Genomic DNA, 18,151 nt, shown 5'->3' with positions numbered 1-18,151 from the left:
GGCATACTTGTAAGTAGGCTTAGCTTCTCCTTTGCTGGAATAAGTTTCATAAGGGCAAACCTCAAGATTGAGGACTCAGCCTATTGAGTTGGTCATCCCCACTGCTTGTGAGAATTCTAGAAATTCCCCATATAGGAAAGTTGAATATTTCATCCTTTCTTCTCAATCCTCCGATGTGACTTTTGCAAGTACTTTTTTATTCACTACCCATATTACTCTGGAATATATCAGGGCATCACACTAACCTGGACAAACCAACAAGATCTTAGGCCCTATTCAAGATTCCATATACTTACGGTGTTCAACTAAATTGACCATACAAATTAAATTAGGTAATACAGAATGAAAAGAGATGGCGAGCCAGTGTGGTGACTAAGTGAGGTGTGGGATTTAGTTCGTCCTCCACAGCAACTAGTAAGTAGCCAGGAACAGTACAGAACAACTTCTGGGGCCACATCAGTGACTGGACATACAGTATACCCCAGTCTGGATGAGCTGGACCAGCTGCCAGCCCACCCAGAACTGTGAGTTCCCCAAACCATGGTGGCTGGCGCTGCTCCCCAACAGTCTACTTCCCAGAGGGGAATGGAAAGACTTTACTAGCAGCAGGGGCTGAGCACAACCAAGTTTCAATTGTGGAATTAATTAACAAATACTGACTCCTAAAAATATGCACCCGACTCAGCTGAACCTTGAGTAAAAACTGAGGTTGCTGGTTTTCGCCTGGTACTGAGGGGGTAGGCTGACAGAAAAAGAAAAAAAAAAGCACGTTTTTTGGATCAGACAGCACAAAATACTGGAAAAGGTCTGGGCTCTGAAGGAAAGGAGGGGGCACATAGGACCTGGAGATACACAGAGCAAGTTACCAACTTAAGCTCTTGATTGACAAACCTGAGGAACAGGGATCCTGCTCTGAAAAGGTTTTTTTTTTTCTTTTCTTTTCTTGGCTGTGTTTCTGCAGCTTGACTGCTCTTTGGATATAATTGCAAGGTTTCTCAGGTTCCAACTGCCCCAAGCATGGGCAGAATTAAGCTTGTTTAAGAGTTTATGTGGAGGCCGTGCCTTCCCCAGGAGGCAATAGCCTCCAGCTCAGGTGGAATCCCTCCCTCAAGGAATTCAGACCACAGGGTCCGGAAAACTGATTAAAACCAGCCTACAACCTCTCTTCTGTCTCAACCATGCCCCAAGCAGAGAGAGTCTGCTGAAGTTAAAGGTACCACATCACCTTATGCTGGTGGGACCCGCAGGCAGACAAGTGCCACATACCGGGCAGGACAGGAAAAACACAGAGTGCGGAGGCTTCATAGGAAAGTCAACCTGCTGGGTCTCACCCTCCGGGAAAACTGATACAGGTGACTCTTTCCTCCTGAGAGGAGGCCAGTTTGCTCTGGGAAAACCTGACTGGGGTCTATAATACCTAAGTAGACCTTCCTAAGAGGGAGAAAAGAGAAAACAAGAACTGAAAAATTCTGATCTGTTAAACAAAACCTAAGCTAGAGGTCTAGAATAAGCTGAACTGAATGTCAAAGAACAGATAGACAACAAAGCCATCCAGCAAGAAAATCCTAGGTAAAAAAAGTAAAAACAATCTCCAGAATAAACTAATTAAGGAAATTAAATGTCTGGGCACCAGCAGAAAATAACGAATCATGCTAGGAAAATTGAAGATATAGGCCAGTCAGAGGAACAAAGCAACAATGCAAATGAGATACAGTACTTGAAATAACTGATTCAAGATGTTCGAACAGACATGGAAAACCTTATCAAAAATCAAATCAATGAATTGAGGGAGGATATAAAGAAGGCAGGGAATGGACGAAAAGAAGAAATAGGAAGTCTGAAAAAATAGATCACGGAACTTATGGAAATGAGAAGCTCAGTAGAAGAGATAAAAAAAAAAAAACAATGGGAACCTACAATGTTATATTTCGAGAGGCAGAAGATAGGATTAGTGAACTGGAGAATGGAACATCTGAAATCTGACAAGCAAAAGGAAATATAGGGAAAAGAATAGAAGAATATGAGCAGGGACTCGGAATTGAATGACAATATGAAGCACACGAATATACGTGTTGTGGGTGTCCCAGAAGGAAAAGAGAAGGGAAAAGGAGGTAAAAAACTATTGGAGAAAGTTATCACTGAAAATTTCTCAATTTTTAAATTTTAAAGAATTACAATTACAGATCCAAGAAATGCAGTGTACCCCAAACAGAATAGATCCGAATAGAGGTACTGCGAGACACTTTTTAATCAGAATGTCAGATGTCAAAGAGAAAATCTTGAAAGCAGCAAGAGAAAAGCAATTCATCACATACAAGGGAAGCTCAATAAGACTATGCGTAGATTTTGCAGCAGAAACCATGGAGGCAAGAAGATAGTGGCATAATATATTTAAGATGATAAAAGAGAAAAACTGCCAACCAAGAATTCTATATACAGCAAAACTATCCTTCAAAAATGAAGGAAATTAAAACATTCTCTGTCGAAAAAAATCACTGAGAGAATTTGTGACCAGGAGACTGCAAGAAATACTAACGAGAGCACTAGAGACAGACAGCAAAAGACAGGAGAGAGAGGTGTAGAGAAGAGTGTAGAAATGAAAACTATCAGTAAAGGTAAAAAGACGAAAAATTAGATGTGACATGTAAAATCCAAAAGGCAAAATGGTAGAAGAAAGTACTGCCCTTACAGTAATAACACTAAATGTTCATGGATTAAACTCTCCAATCAAATGACACTGACTGGCAGAATGGATTAAAAAACAGGACCCATCTATATGCTGTCTACAGGAGACGTATCTTAGACCCAAGGATAAACACAGGTTGAAAGTGAAAGGTTGGGAAAAGATATTTCATGCAAACAACAATCAGAAAAGAGCAGGAGTAGCTGTACTAATATCCAACAAATTAAACCTCAAATGTGAAACAGTTAAGAGACAAAGTAATACACTATGTATTAATAAAAGGAACAATTCAACAAGAAGACATAATGATCATAAATATTTATGCACCGAGCTAGAGTGCTCCAAAATACATGAGGCAAACACTGAAAAGAGAAATACGCACATCTACCATAATAGTTGGAGACTTCAGTTCCCCACTTTCATCAATGAGCAGAACATCTAGACAGGGGATCAATAAAGAAACAGAAATTTGAATAATACAACAAATGAGCTAGAATTAACAGACATTTATGGACGATTATGCCACAGAACAGCAGGATACACCTTTTTTTTTCAAGTGCTCCTGGATCATTCTCAAGGATAGACCATATGCTGGGTCACAAAGTCAATAAATTTAAAAAGATTGAAATCATACAAAACATTTTCTCAGATCATAAAGGAATGAAGTTGGAAATCAATAATAGGCAGAGTGCCAGAAAATCCACAAACATGTGGAGGCTCAACAACACAGTCTTAAGCAACCAGTGGGTCAAGGAAGAAATTACAGGAGAAATCAGTAAATGTCTCAAGGCAAATGAAAATGAAAACACAACATATCAAAATTTATGGGATGTAGCCAAGACAGTGCTAATAGGGAAATTTATTCCCCTGAATGCTGATATCAAAGAAAAGAAAGAGCAAAAATCGAGGAATTAACTGTCCACTTGGAAAAACTAGAGAAAGAACAGCAAACTAACCCCAGAGCAAGCCAAGGGAAAGAAATAGCGAAGATTAGAGCAAAAATAAATGAGATTGAGAACATGAAAACAATCAAGAAAATCAACAAAACCAAAAGTTGGTTGTACGAGAAAATCATACATCTGAGAAAAGATGATGAAACTTTCGTGAGGTTGACAAAAAGAAGAGAGAGGATGCAAATAAATAAAATTAGAAAAAGAAGAGGAGACATAACCACTGACCCTGAGGAAATAAAGGAGATAATGAGAGGATACTATGAACAACTTTATGCTAATAAACTAGACAATGTAGATGAAATGGACAACTTCCTAAAAAGGCATGAGCAACCAGCTTTGACTCAAGAAGCAATAGGTGACCTAAACAAACCAAACACTAGTAAATAAATTGAATTAGTCATTAAGAAGCTCCAAAAAAAAAAAGAAAAGTCCAGGACCAAGATGGCTTCACATGTGAATTCTACCAAACATTCAAGAAAATTAGTACCAATCCTGCTCAAACTTTTCAAAAAATATACCTAACTCATTTTATGAAGCCAACATCACCCTCATACCAAAGCCAGACAAAGATACTACAAGAAAAGAAAATTACAGACCAATCTCTCTAATGAATATAGATGCAAAAATCCTCAACAAAATTCTTGCAAATCAAATCCAGCACCACGTTAAAAGAATTATACAACATGACCAAGTAGGATTCATCCCAGGTATGCAAGGATGGTTCAACATAAGAAAATCAATTAACGAAATACCCCATGTTCTAGTTTGCTAGCTGCCGGAATGCAATATACCAGAAATGGAGTGGCTTTTAAAAGGGGGAATTTAATTAGAGTTGCTAGTTTACAGTTCTAAGGCCAAGAAAATGTCCCAATTAAAACAAGTCTATAGAAATGTCCAATCTAAGGCATCCATCCAGGGAAAGATACCTTGGTTCAAGAAGGCTGATGAAGTTCAGGGTTTCTCTCTCAAGTGAGAAGGCACATGGCGAACACAGTCAGGGCTTCTCTCTTGGCTGGAAGGGTACATGGTGAACACAGTGTCATCTGCTAGCTTTCTCTCCTGGCTTCCGGTTTTATGAAGCTCCCTGGGAGGCATTTTCCTTCTTTATCTCCAAAGATCGCTGGCTGGTGGACTCTCTGCTTCGTGGTGCTGCAGCATTCTCTGCTCTCTCTGAATCTCCCATTCTCCAAAATGTTTCCTCTTTTATAGGACTCCAATAAACCGATCAAGACCCACCCAAAAGGGTAGAGACATTTCATCACCTAATCAAGCTTAACAACTACTCTTGACTAAATCACATCATCCGGGGAGATGATTTGATTACAGTTTCAAACATACAGTATTGAATAGGGATTATTTTACCTTTATGAAATAGGATTTTGATTAAAACATGGCTTTTCTAGGGGGCATACATCCTTTCAAACCAGCACACCCCATATCAACAAATCAAAGCAGAAGAATCAAATGATTATCTCGATTTATGCAGAAAAGGAGCTTGACAAAATTCAACATACTTTCTTGATGAAAGCACTTAAATGGATAGGAATAGAAGGGAACTTCCTCAACATGATAAAGGGAATATATGAAAACCCACAGCTAACATCATCCTCTGAGGAAAAACTGAAAACTTTCCCCCTAAAGAAACAAGGATGTCTACTTATCACCATTGTTATTCAACAATATGTTGGAAGTTCTAGCCAGAGGAACTAGACAAGAAAAAAGAAATAAAAGGCATCAAAATTAGAAGAAAGAAGTAAAACTTTCACTGTTTACAGATGATATACTATATGTTGAAAACCCACAAAAATCCACAGCAGAACTACTAAAGCTGATAAATGAGTACAGCAAAGTAGCAGGTTACAAGATCAACACTCAAAAGTCTGTAGTGTTTCTATACACTAGTAATGAACAACCTGAGGGGACAATCAAGGAAAAAACTCCATTTACGATTGCAACCAAAAGAATAAAATATTTAGGAATAAATCTAAAGTCAAAACAGCATGTTACTTGCATAAAGATAGATATACTGACCAATGGAATCGAATAGTGTGTTCAGATATAGACCCTATCATCTGTGGACAGTTGATCTTTGATAAAGCAGTCAAGCCAATTCATATGGGACAGAACAGTTTCTTCAATAAATGATGCCTAGAAAACTGGATATCCAAATACAAAAGAATGAAAGAGGATCTGTATCTCAAACCCTATATAAAAATTAACTCAAAATGGATCAAATGCCTAAACATTAGATCTACAACCAAAAAACTTTTAGAATAAAATGTAGGGAAATATCTTATACATCTTACAATAGAAGGTGGTTTCCTGGCTCTTACACCCGAAGCACGAGGGTTGGAGAAATAAATAAATGGAAATTCCTCAAAATTAAACACTTTTGTGCATCAAAGAAAGGCAAATCAAAACCACAATGAAATATCATCTCACACCCACCAGATTGGCTATTATCAATTAAACAGAAAATGACAAGTGCTGGAGAGGATGTGGAGAAAGAGGCACGCTTATTCACCATTGGTAGGAATGTGAAATGGTACATCCATTGTGAAAGACAGTTTGGCTGTTGCTCGGGAAGCTGTATATAGAATTGCCATATGATCTGGCAGTACCATTGCTAGGTATCTATTCAGAGGATATGAGGGCTAGGATACAAACAGACATTTACACACCAGTGGTTATAGCAGCATTATTTACAATTGCAAAGAGATGGAAACAGCTAAAATGTCCATCAACAGGCGATTGGCTAAACAAGCTGTGGTATATACATACGATGGAGTATTATGTAGCTTTAAGACAGAATTAAGTTATGAAGTGTGTAACAATATGGATGGACGTTGAGGACATTATGCTGAGTGAGATTAGTCAGAAGCTAAAGGACAAATTCTGTATGATTTCACTGATATGAACTAACAGTGAATGAACTTGGAGAATTTCAGTTAAGAACAGAGACCATCAGAAGATAGAAAGAGGGTAAGTATTGGTTAATTGGAGCTGAAGGGGTACTGATTGTGGGACAAGACTGATTGTAAAAATTTAGAAATAGATAACACAATACTACCTAACTAACACAATAATGTTAGTACACTGAATGAACCTAAATGTGAGAATGATGGAGGAGGGCTAGGGCTACAAATGAAACCAGTAGGGAAAATAGATGATAAATCCTGAGATGGTATAATCTAGGAATACCTAGAGTGTACAATGATAGTAACTAAATGTATAAATTAAAAAACATTTTTGCATGGGAAGAACTAAGGAATGTCAGTATTGCAGGGTATTGAAAATAGATGGTAATTCATATTTTAAAACTTTGCGTGTGAGACTAAAGCAAAAAATGTTTATTTAGTACAAAATTTGTATTTGACTAGTGCATTTCCTAATATAACTTATGTGGACAGTTTAATTGAACACCATAATTACATGGATTCTTGAATAAGGCATGAGACTTTCTAGGCTTGTCCAGAGGGATGCCCCGATAAATCCCAAACTGATTTGAAGAGTGAATTAAAAAAGCATTTCCAAAGTCCCCTCAGGGGAATGGCAAGAAAAGGGGAAAATTCAATTTCCCCACGTGGAGAATTTCTGATATTCTCACAAGTAGTGGGGACAACCAAATCAATAGGCCTAACCCTCAATCTTGGGGTTTGTTCCTATGAAACTTATTCCCACAAAGGATAGGCTAAGCCTACTTAAAATTAGGCCTAAGAGTCACCCCCAGAGAACCTCTTTTGTTGCTCAGATGTGGCCTATCTCTCTGTTTCAGGCAATAATACAAGGAAACTCCCTCTACGTGGGACATGATTTCCAGGGGTGTAAACCTTCCTTGCAGCATGGGACAGAAATCCTTGAATGAGCTGGGACTTAGCATTAAGGGATTGAGAAGCCCTTCTTAACCAAAAGGGGAAGGAGAGAAATGAGACAAAAAAAAGTGTCAGTGGCTGAGAGATTTCAAACAGAGTTGAGAGGTTTTCTTGGAGGTTATTCTTATGCATTATGTAGATATCACCTTTTTAGTTAAGGTATATTGGAGAGGCTGGAGGAAAGTGTCTGAAAATGTAATGCTGTGTTCCAGTAGCCATTTTTCTTGAAGATGATTGTACAGTGATATAGCTTTTGCAATGTGACTGTGATTGTGAAAACCTTGTGTCTGATGCTCCTGTTATGTACAGTATGAACAGATGAGTAAAACATATGGATTAAAAATAAATAATTAATAGGCAGAACAAATGTTAAAATAAATTTAGTAGATTGAAATGATCAGTAGAAGGCTGTGGTAAGGGATATAGGAAAAAAAATAGGGGAAACAAAGGCTAAAATATATTGGGTAGATGGGAATTCTAGCAGTCAATGAGAGGGAGGGGTAAGCGGTATGGTATATATAAGTTTTTTTTCTGTTTTCTTTTTATTTCTTTATCTGAATTGATGCAAATGTTCTAAGAAATATTCATAGTGATGAATATACAACAACAAAAAATTAGATAATGTACTACACAAAATACAAATGTTACACCAAAAAATCATCTCTCCCTTTGGTCTCACACAGAAGTTGAAGTTTTAAAATATGGACCATATTACCCTTTACCCTGTATTTTGATTTAACTTAGTCCTATCCAGAGTAGCTTCATTCACATCTCTAGTCTAAATCTGATCCCTCTTTCAACTTTTTAAACATATCCTGTTTGGGGTAATGCTGACATTCCTAGCTTCAGAGCTCTAACTCTGGATCTCCAGTATCACATGAATACCTGAAGTTTCTCAGAATGACCAGGTTATATACAAACAGCTCACTATCTCAGTATTTAGAAATAGCAGTTACAACTCCTGAATATATGTGACTGTTCTAAGAGTTTACAATCTAGAACCCTTTACAGTAGGCCCAACCTGATAACCTATGCTCTCAATTTCGGTCACTGAGTTTGTATATTATCGTTAGTCCATATGTTTGAGGCATGATAATATTTGTTTCTAACATTTCATTCGACATGTAGTCCTTAAGTTTCATTCACCTGATTGCATGCCTCACAACTTTATTCCTTCCTGTGGCCACTAAGTAATGCCCCACAGCTCCTCCTTCCTTCCCTCGGTCATTGTACCTTTAGGCCACCTCCATCTGTTGTGAATTGCAAATACTGCTGCCATAAATACCAGTGTGCAAATGTCTGTTCAAGTTCCCACACTCACTTCCTCCTCGTATGTACTAAGCAATGGGATTGTAGGATCATATGGCAACCCCACCCCTAGCCTCCGGTGGAACCACCATACTGCTGTCTGGAAGGGCTGCACCTCTGATTTTCCCTAACAACAATGAATAAGTATGTCTTTTTCTCTGCATTTTCCCTGGCACTTGTTTCTGTCTGTTCATTTTTAAACAGTTTTATTTGCACATCATAAATCGAATCTAAATTAAAAGACATGCCTTTGCCATCATAATTTATATGAAGATATGTCCTTTTCTTCTGTAAAGAATTCATATCCCTCCCCCATGCATAATGGCATAATGCCTTTGTTACATTCCGTGGCAGCATGTTACAATGTTACTGTTGACTCTAGACCCTAACTTGTATTATTGAGTCTTCTTTTTCCTGTATACCATCTATTTTCAACACCTTGCAGTGTTGGCATTCGTTTTCCCTCATGCAAAAATGTTTTTATATTTGCACATTTAATCACCATTATTGTCCACTCTGTGCATTCCTATGTTATACTGTCTCAGTCTTTATCTGCTATCTTTCCTTCTGGTATCATACGTATCCCCAGCCCTTCTCCCTCAATCATACCCACATTCAGCTTCATTCAGTATGCTTATATTTTGCTAAAGTCAGATTGTTTTGTGCTATCCATTTCTGAATTTTTACACTCAGTTCTGATGCGCAGTCTGTATTCCTTCAGCACCAAATGCCCAATCTCTATCCTGTTTCTAGCTCTTGATAACCTATGCTCTTAACTTCAGCTCTCAAAGTTCACTCATTGATGTTCATATTAGTGAGACCATGTAGTATTTGTCCTTTTGTTTCTGGCTAATTTCTGTCAGCATATCCTCAGGATTCACCCACGTTGTTACATGTTTCATGACTTTATTCTGTCTTACGTTGTTTGTATATACCATAGCTTGTTTAGCCACTTGTCCGTAATGAACAATTTGGGGGGTTTCCATCTCTTGGCAATCATAAATAGAACTGCTATAAACATTGGTGTGAAAATATCCATCTTTGTCCTTCCCTTCATTTACTCTGAATATATACCTAGTAATGGGATTGCTGAATCATATGGCAATTCTATCCTTAGCTTCCTGAGGAACTGCCAAATAGCCTTCCAGAGTGATTGTGCTATTTTACATTTCCAACAACAGTGGATAAGTGTGTCTCTTTTTCCATATCTTATGTAGCACTTGTCGTTTTCTGTTTTTTGATAATGGCCATTCTAGTGGTTGCCAGATTGTTACATTGTGGTTTTGATTTGCATTTCCCTAATAGCCAGGGACATTGAGCATCTTTGCATGTGCTTTTAGGCATTTGTATTTCCTCTTTTGAGAAGTATCTATTTTTGTCTTTGCCCATTTTTTAATTGGGATGTCTTTTTGTGATTGAGTTGAGGAATCTATCTTTACTTTGGATATTAAACTCTCATATGTGGTTTCCAAATTTGTCTCCCTTTGCAAAGGCTGCCTTTTTACTTCCTGGCAAAGTTCTCTGATGCACAAAAGTTTTGAATTTTGTGGAGAACCCATTTATCTATTTTTTTTTTCAGTGCTTGTGCTTTGGGTTTAAAATGTAGGAAACCAGCTCTTATTACAAGATTTATTAGATATTTCCTTATGGTTTCTGCTAAAGTCTTAACTCTAGTGTTTAGGTCTTTGGTCCATTCTGAGTTCATTTTTATATAAGATGTGAGATATGGATCCTCTTTCATTCTTTTGCATATAGATATCCAGTTGTCCAAGCACCATTTATTGAAGATGCTGCTCTGTTCCAAATGGGTTGGCTTGGCCACCTTATCAAAGACCAATTGTCCTTAGATAATAGGGTCTATTTTTGAACACTCAATTAATTTCCATTGATCAGTATTTCTGTCTTTTTGCCAGTACCTTGCTGTTTTGACCACTGTAGCTTTGTAACATGCTTTAAAGTCAGGTAGCTTGAGACCTCCCACTTCATTTTTCTTTTTCAAGATATTTTTAGCTATTTGGGGCACCCTGCCCTTCTGAATAAATGTGGTTATTGCTTTTTCTTTTTCTGCGAACTAAGGTTTTGGTATTTTTATTGGTATTGCATTGAATCTATAAATCAATTTGGGTAGAATTGATATCTTTACTATATTTAGTCTTCCAATCCATGAACATGGTATGCCTTCCATTTGTTTAGGTCTTCCTTGATTCCTTTTAGCAATTTCTTGTAGTTTTCTTTATATAAGCCTTTTATGTCCTTAGTTAAATTTATTCCTAAATATGTAATCCTTTTGTTGCTATTGTAAATGGAATTTTTTTCTTGATTTCCTCCTCAAATTGCTCATCACTAGCGTATAGAAACACTACAGAACTTTTACATTGATCTTGAACCCTGCCACATTGCTGTACTCGTTTATTAGCTCTAGTAGTTTTGCTGTGGATTTTTCGGGGTTTTCAACATTTAATATCATATCCTCTGCAAACTGAGATTTTTACTTCTTCCTTTCCAATTTGATGCCTTGTATTTCTTTCTTTTTTTTTTTTTTTTTTGTCTAATTGCTCTGGCTAGAACTTCCAACACAATATTGAATGATAGTGGTGATAGTGGACGTCCTTGTCTTGTTCCTGATCTTAGGGGGAAGGTTTTCAGTTTTTCCCTATTGAGGATGATGTTAGCTGTGGGTTTTTCATATATTGCCTTGATCATGTCGAGGAAGTTTCCTTCTATTTCTATCCTGTGAAGTGTTTTCATCAAGAAAGTATGTTGAATTTTGTCAAATGCCTTTTCTGCATCAATCGAAGTGATCATGTGGCTTTTTTGCTTTGGTTTGTTGATATAGGGTATTATATTAATTGATTTTCTTATATTGGACCAGGCTTGTGTACCTGGCATTAGTCCCACTTGGTCATGATGTATAATTCTTTTCATGTGCTGCTGGATTCGATTGACAGTCATAAATTTTTGCATCTATATTCATTAGAGAGATTGGTATGTAATTTTCTTTTCTTGTAGTACCTTTGGTTGGGTTTGGTATTAGGTTGGCATCATAGAATGAATTAGGTAGCTTTCCTGCTCTTCAATTTTTTTTTTTTGAAGAATTTGAACAGGATTAGAACTAATTCTTTCTTGAATGTGTGGTACAATTCACATGTGAAGCCCTCTGGTCCAGAACTTTTCTTTTCTGGAAGCTTCTTGATGACTGATTCAGTCTCTTTACTTCTCTATTGCTTTTTGAGTCAGTATTGGTTGTTCATGCCTTTCTAGGAAGTTGTCTGTTGCATCTACGTTGTCTAGTTTATTAGTATATTGTTGCTCATAGTATCCTCTCATTACCTCCTTTATTTCTGCATTGTCAGTTGTTATGTCTCCTCTTCCAGTTACAGTTTTATTTATTGGCATCTTCTCTCTTTGTTTTGTCACCTTAGCTAAGGGTCCCTCTATTTTGTTGATTTTCTCAATTTCTGATTTTGTTGATTTTCCCAATAGTTTTCATATTCTCAATTTCATTTATTTCTGCTCTAATCTTTGTTATTTCTTTCCTTTTATTTGCTTTGGGGTTAGTTTGCTGTTTTTTCTCTAGTTCTTCCAGTTAACAGTTAATTCCTTGTTTTTTGTTCTTCCTTCTTTTTTAATATAGGCATTTAGGGCAATAAATTTCTCTCTCAGCACTGCCTTTGCTACATCCCATAAGTTTTGAAATGTTGTTTTCATTTTCATTTGCCTTGAGATATTTACTGATTTATCTTGTAATTTCTTCCTTGACACACTGGTTGTTTAGAGTGTGTCGTTTAGCTCCCATATATTTGTGAATTTTCTGGCCCTCTGTCTTTTGTTGATTTCCAACTTCATTGCATTATGACCCAAAAAAGTGTTTTGTATGATTTGTCTTTTTAAATTTGAGACTTGCTTTGTATCCCAGCATGTGGTCTGTCTTTGAGAACGATGCATAAGCACTTGAGAAAAATGTGTATCCTGCTGTACTGAGGTGTAATTTTCTGTAAATGTAAGTCTATTTCATTTATCATATTATTCAAAAATCTCTGTTTCCTTATTGATCCCTTGTCTAGATGTTATATCTGTTGATAAGAATGGGGAATTGAAGTCTCCCACTATTTTGGTAAAGGTGTGTACTTCTCCCTTCAGTGTTGTCAGTGTTTGCCTCAGGTATTTTGGGGCACTCTCGCTCAGTGCATAAATATTTGTGATCATGTATTCTTGTTGAATGATTCTTTTTATTAATACATATTGACCTTTGTCTCTTTTACTTGTTTTACACTTGAAGTCTAATTTGTTGGATATTAGTATAGCTCTTTCCTGGTTGTTGTTTACATGAAATATCTTTTTCCAGCTCTTCAGTTTCAGTCTGTTTTTGCCCTTAGGTCTAAAATGAGTCTTCTCTCTACCGCATATAGGTGGGTCCTGTTTTTTAAATCATTCTGCCAGTCAGTGACTTTTGGGTAGTTTAATCCATTAAGATTTAAATTATTACTATAAAGGCAGTACTTTCTTCTACCATTTTTCCTTTGGGATTTTGTGTGTCATTTCTTTTTCTTTTTCGTTTTACCGTTACTGTACCTTTCGTTCCCATAAGTTCTGTGATTTGTTTTTTCAAACGTTTGAATTATTTTTTATGTCCTCCCTCAGCTTGTCAATTTGATTTTTGATGAAATTTTGTGTTTGTGTTCGATCATCCTGAATTAGTTGTTTTAACTCCTACATCTTGTTTGAAGTGTTTGTTCCTTTTACTGGGCCTTATCTTTGATTTTCCTAGTGTGACTCCTTATTTTCTGCTGGTGTCTAGGCATTTGGTTTCCTTAATTAGTTTATTCTGAAGGTTATTTTCACTCTTTTACCTAGGGTTTTCTTGCTGGATGTCTTTGTTCTCTATCTGTTCTTTGAAATTCAATTCAACTTATTCTATCCCTCTAGCATAGGTTCTTTTTAACTTATCAGAATTTTTCAGTTCTTGTTTTTCTGTTTCTTGCTCTGCCTATACTATATGGAGTTTTTTTTTTTCAGGAGATTATCACTGACCCCAGTCAGATTTTCCCAGACTAGACAGGCCCACTTCTTGGGAGGAGAAAGTAACCAATATCTGTTTTCCCTAAGGTTGAGACCCAGCAGTTGGTCAAAATTTCCTGTGAAGCCTCAGGACTCTGTGCTTTTCCTATCCTGCCCAGTGTGTTGTGCTTGTCTGCCTGTAGTTTTCAGCACCCTGCCTGAAGCATGTTTGAGACAGAGGCTGCAGTAGTAAGCAGGCTTTGACTGCTTTTATTTTCTAGTGGGTGGGGGTTGGGGAGGTGGGGGGGACTCCTGAATTCCCTGAAGAAGGCCTCCACTTGAGCTGTACCCATCCCCCCTTTTCTTGGGGGAAGATATGTCCTTTAAGTAATGACTTCCTTTCACCTTTTCAGCAGCCATAATTTACTTTGCTCTTAGACATTCCTTTTTTCCACTTTGGCCTGGGGCAGTGCTGGAGCCTCAGAGTCCTTGCAGTTCTTTCTAATGAGCTGTTATGTTAAGAGGTAAAGAAAAAAGAAAAAAAAAAGCCTTTTCAGAGCTGGACCCCTGCTCCCTGTGTCTGCCAGTCAAGAGCTTAAGTTGGTATTTGACTCTGGTATCCCCAGGCTCTGTGTGCTCCCTTTTTGGGGGTCCAGCACTTTTCCAGTATTTTGTGGTGTCCAACTTCAAAAAGCCTCTGGGTTTTTGTGTTGTTTTTTTTTAATCTGTCGGCCCCACCCCTAACACCTGGTTACTGTAGTGCTTATTCCAGGTTTAACTGTGCTATGGGCCTGCTTTTAGTAGTAAGAATTTGTAAATTAATTCCACAATTGAGCTAAGCCCTTGCTACTCGTAATGTCTGTTTCCTTCCCCCTTGGGGGCAGACTGCCATGTCCGCAGGGGAGGAGTGTTGACCTCCCTGGTTTGTGAGATAGTTCTCTGTGGTACCTCAGCTGTTCCACCTGGTCCAGGCTGGTATACACTGTGTCCAGACACTGGTCCAGACACTGATGATCTCCTAGCACATGTTCCATATAGTTCTTGGCTATTTACTAGGTGGGAAGATGAAATAAATTACATACCTCATTACGCCACCATCTTACCCTGCTGTCCTGCCTTTACTTTTCAGATTTTTTTTTAAATAGCATGTTTCTATCATATCCTTTTTTATTAGTATATAGTGTCCTTCTTTGTCTCTTTTAACTGTTTTACATTCGAAGTCTAATTTGTTGGATATTAGTATAGCCACTCCTGCGCTTTTCTGGTTGTTATTTGCATGAAATATCTTTTCCCAACCTCTCACTTTCAACCTATATTTATCTTTGGGTCTAAGATGCGTTTCCTGTAGACAGCATATAGAAGGATCCTGTTTTTTAATCCATTCTACCAGTCTATGTCTTTTGATTGGGGAATTCAGTCCATTAACATTTAGAGTTATTACTGTTTGGATAATATTTTCCTCTACCATTTTGTCTTTTGTATTATATATATCATATCTAACTTTCCTTCTTTCTATACTCTTCTCCATATCTCTCTCTTCTGTCTTTTTGTATCTGACTCTAGTGCTCCCTTTAGTATTTCTTGCAGAGCTGGTCTCTTGGTCACAAATTCTCTCAGTGACTTTTTGTCTGAGAATGTTTTAATTTCTCCCTCATTTTTGAAGGACAATTTTGCTGGATATAGGAGTCTTGGTTGGCAGTTTTTCTCTTTTAGTAACTTAAATATATCATCCCACTGTCTTCTAGCTTCCATGGTTTCTGCTGAGAAATCTACACATAGTCTTATTGGGTTTCCCTTGTATGTGATGGATTGCTTCGCTCTCGCTGCTTTCAAGATCCTCTCTTTCTCTTTGACCTCTGACATTCTAACTAATAAGTGTCTTGGGGAACGCCTATTTGGGTCTAATCTCTTTGGGGTGCGCTGCGCTTCTTGGATCTGTAATTTTAGGTCTTTCATAAGAGTTGGGAAATTTTCAGTGATAATTTCTTCCATTAGTTTTTCTCCTCCTTTTCCCTTCTCTTCTCCTTCTGGGACACCTTCAACACGTATATTTGTGCGGTTCATATTGTCCTTGAGTTCCCTGATACCCTGTTCAAATTTTTCCATTCTTTTCCCGATATTTTCTGTTTCTTTTGGAATTCAGAAGTTCCATCCTCCAAATCACTAATTCTATCTTCTGTCTCTTTAAATCTACCATTGTAGGTATCCATTGTTTTTTCCATCTTTTCTACTTTATCCTTCACTTCCATAAGCTCTGTGATTTGTTTTTTCAGTTTTTCTATTTCTTCTTTATGTTCAGCCCATGTCTTCTTCATGTCCTCCCTCAATTTATCGATTTCGTTTTTGAAGAGGTTTTCCATTTCTGTTCGTATATTCAGCATTAGTTGTTTCAGCTCCTGTATCTCATTTGAGCTATTGGTTTGTTCCTTTGACTGGGCCATATTTTCAATTTTCTGAGCGTGATCCGTTATCTTCTGCTGGCATCTGGGCATTTAGTCAGATTTCCCTGAGTGTTGGACCCCACAGATTGTAAGATTTTTCTGTGAAATCTCTGGGTTCTGTTTTTCTTATCCTGCCCAGTCGGTGGCGCTCGTGGCACACGTTTGTCTACGGGATCCACCAGCAAAAGTTGCTGTGGGTCCCTTAACTCTGGAAAACTCTCGCCGTAGGGGAGGTTTGGCAGCCGAAGCGTCTTGGAAGAGTGCCAACCGGCCCGGGGGTCTGAACGCGGGGAGGGTCGCCGGCCGCCGCAGCACGTGAGAGCGCCTGACCAAATTTCCTAGTCGGCCCGGGGCGCCAAGCGTGGCGGAAGGGCGCCAGCTGTCGCAGCCCGTGAGAGTGCACTGTTCCCAGGCGGACCGGGGAGTCACATGTTTGGAAGGGACCCCCTGGTCACCGTTCTCCGCAGTCTGGGAATTTCTGACCCAACTCTTTCAGTTGGTCCGGGGGACCCCGCGTGGTGGGGACGCCAGCCGCCGCGGCCTGAGGGGACCGCCTGCCCAATTCTGCCAGCTGGCCTGGGAAGGAGGAAGGGAGGGACTCCGACCGCTTGCCGTCCCGCCCAGGAAAGCCCGCGTCCCTCGGTGTTCTCACCGGAGCTGGTTCTCCCAGAAAGTCAGCCGTTCCAGGGTGGGGTACGCTGTCCCTTTGATCTCCGTCGTGGCTCTGGGAGCTGCTCTGTATTGTCTCCACTCCCCCAGTAGCTGTTCTGGAGGAGGAAAGGTGAGGGCGGCAAGGCTGTCGAGGCTGGTGGCGGAGGAGCTGGTGAAGGCGGGGGAAGAGGGCACCGTGGTGTTTGGAGAGCCGCCGGAGCAGGAGGGGCAAGAGGGGAGAAGGAGGGCAGGCAGGTCGGCTGCTGCGGGGTGTGGGCGCCGCGCGGCGGGCCGGCGGAGAAAGAGAGGGGAGAAGGAGGGCGGGCGGGTCAGCTGCTGCGGGGCGTGGGCGCCGCACGGCGGGCCGGCGGAGAAAGAGAGGGGAGAAGGAGGGCGGGCGGGCCGGCGGAGAAAGAGTATCATATCCTTTTTTAAATGTGGAATTTCCTGTTAGTCATTTGAAAATGTATTATGGTTTTTATTCTTTTCTATCAAATTTTGATTAAATTTTTTTTAGATCACCAAGAGGTTTGTCTCATTCTCCTTGGGCTGTGAAAAAGATCAATTCTAGATGTAGTAATCTGTGTCAGAGTATGTATGAAAAGAGACTAACTGATGAAGCTAAAATTTTGAAAAGCCTTCATCATCCAAATATTGTAGGTAAGTTTAAATCTATTTAGTAGTAGCATCTGATATAATATTTTTATGTTTACCCAGAAATTATTTATGTATTTTTATTTAAGTTTATGTAATCCCTTAACTGGCTTCACTAATAAAAATGAAAGGTTGAGGGTGGAGATTGGCATGGATCATGTTAATGTGAAAATTTTATATTAAAAAATAATATGTAGTATTTTAGATACATAAGTGTATGTTTGAACTTGATGGGAATAGATACTCTCTTTATGACTCCTGGTCCATGGAGAATTTAGAATATAAAATGATCTTCATTCAGGTAATTTAGATCCATTTAGATAATTTTCTGGCTTTCCTTTCTTTGGTGCCATAGGGCTTGTGAAGCGATTGTATTTAGGGAGGCATGTAAAGCATTTAAAAATGTTTTAATTTGTGTATTAGCAAACACTGAAGGCATTTTAAATTAGATAAGTTTATTTAGTTTTATAAATAATAGCTGTTTATTAAACATTTGTCACTTGTTAGTACAGGTACATATTTTCAGTCACAGTGCTGTAAAAATCTTAAGTGGCGTTCTTCCTTTTCTAACAAAAAAAGTCATATTTTCTT

At 38.6% G+C, this 18,151-nt stretch overlaps 1 protein-coding gene across 3 annotated transcripts in view; it reads left to right on the top strand.

Annotated features, from left to right (window-relative positions):
- The window catches only part of PBK (PDZ binding kinase), a 78,092-nt gene that overhangs the window by 30,398 nt on the left and 29,543 nt on the right, over window positions 1-18,151 (top strand). For all 3 annotated transcript variants that reach the window (XM_077152870.1, XM_077152872.1, XM_077152869.1), the window contains exon 4: window positions 17,424-17,566. In XM_077152870.1, coding sequence (XP_077008985.1) covers window positions 17,424-17,566 — 143 coding nt within the window. The remainder of the gene's footprint in view (window positions 1-17,423; window positions 17,567-18,151) is intronic.

The sequence above is a fragment of the Tamandua tetradactyla genome, chromosome 3 (assembly GCF_023851605.1).
Source record: "Tamandua tetradactyla isolate mTamTet1 chromosome 3, mTamTet1.pri, whole genome shotgun sequence".
In the NCBI taxonomy this organism is placed as follows: Eukaryota; Metazoa; Chordata; class Mammalia; order Pilosa; family Myrmecophagidae; genus Tamandua; species Tamandua tetradactyla.
This window is presented reverse-complemented; position numbering and strand designations above follow the sequence as displayed.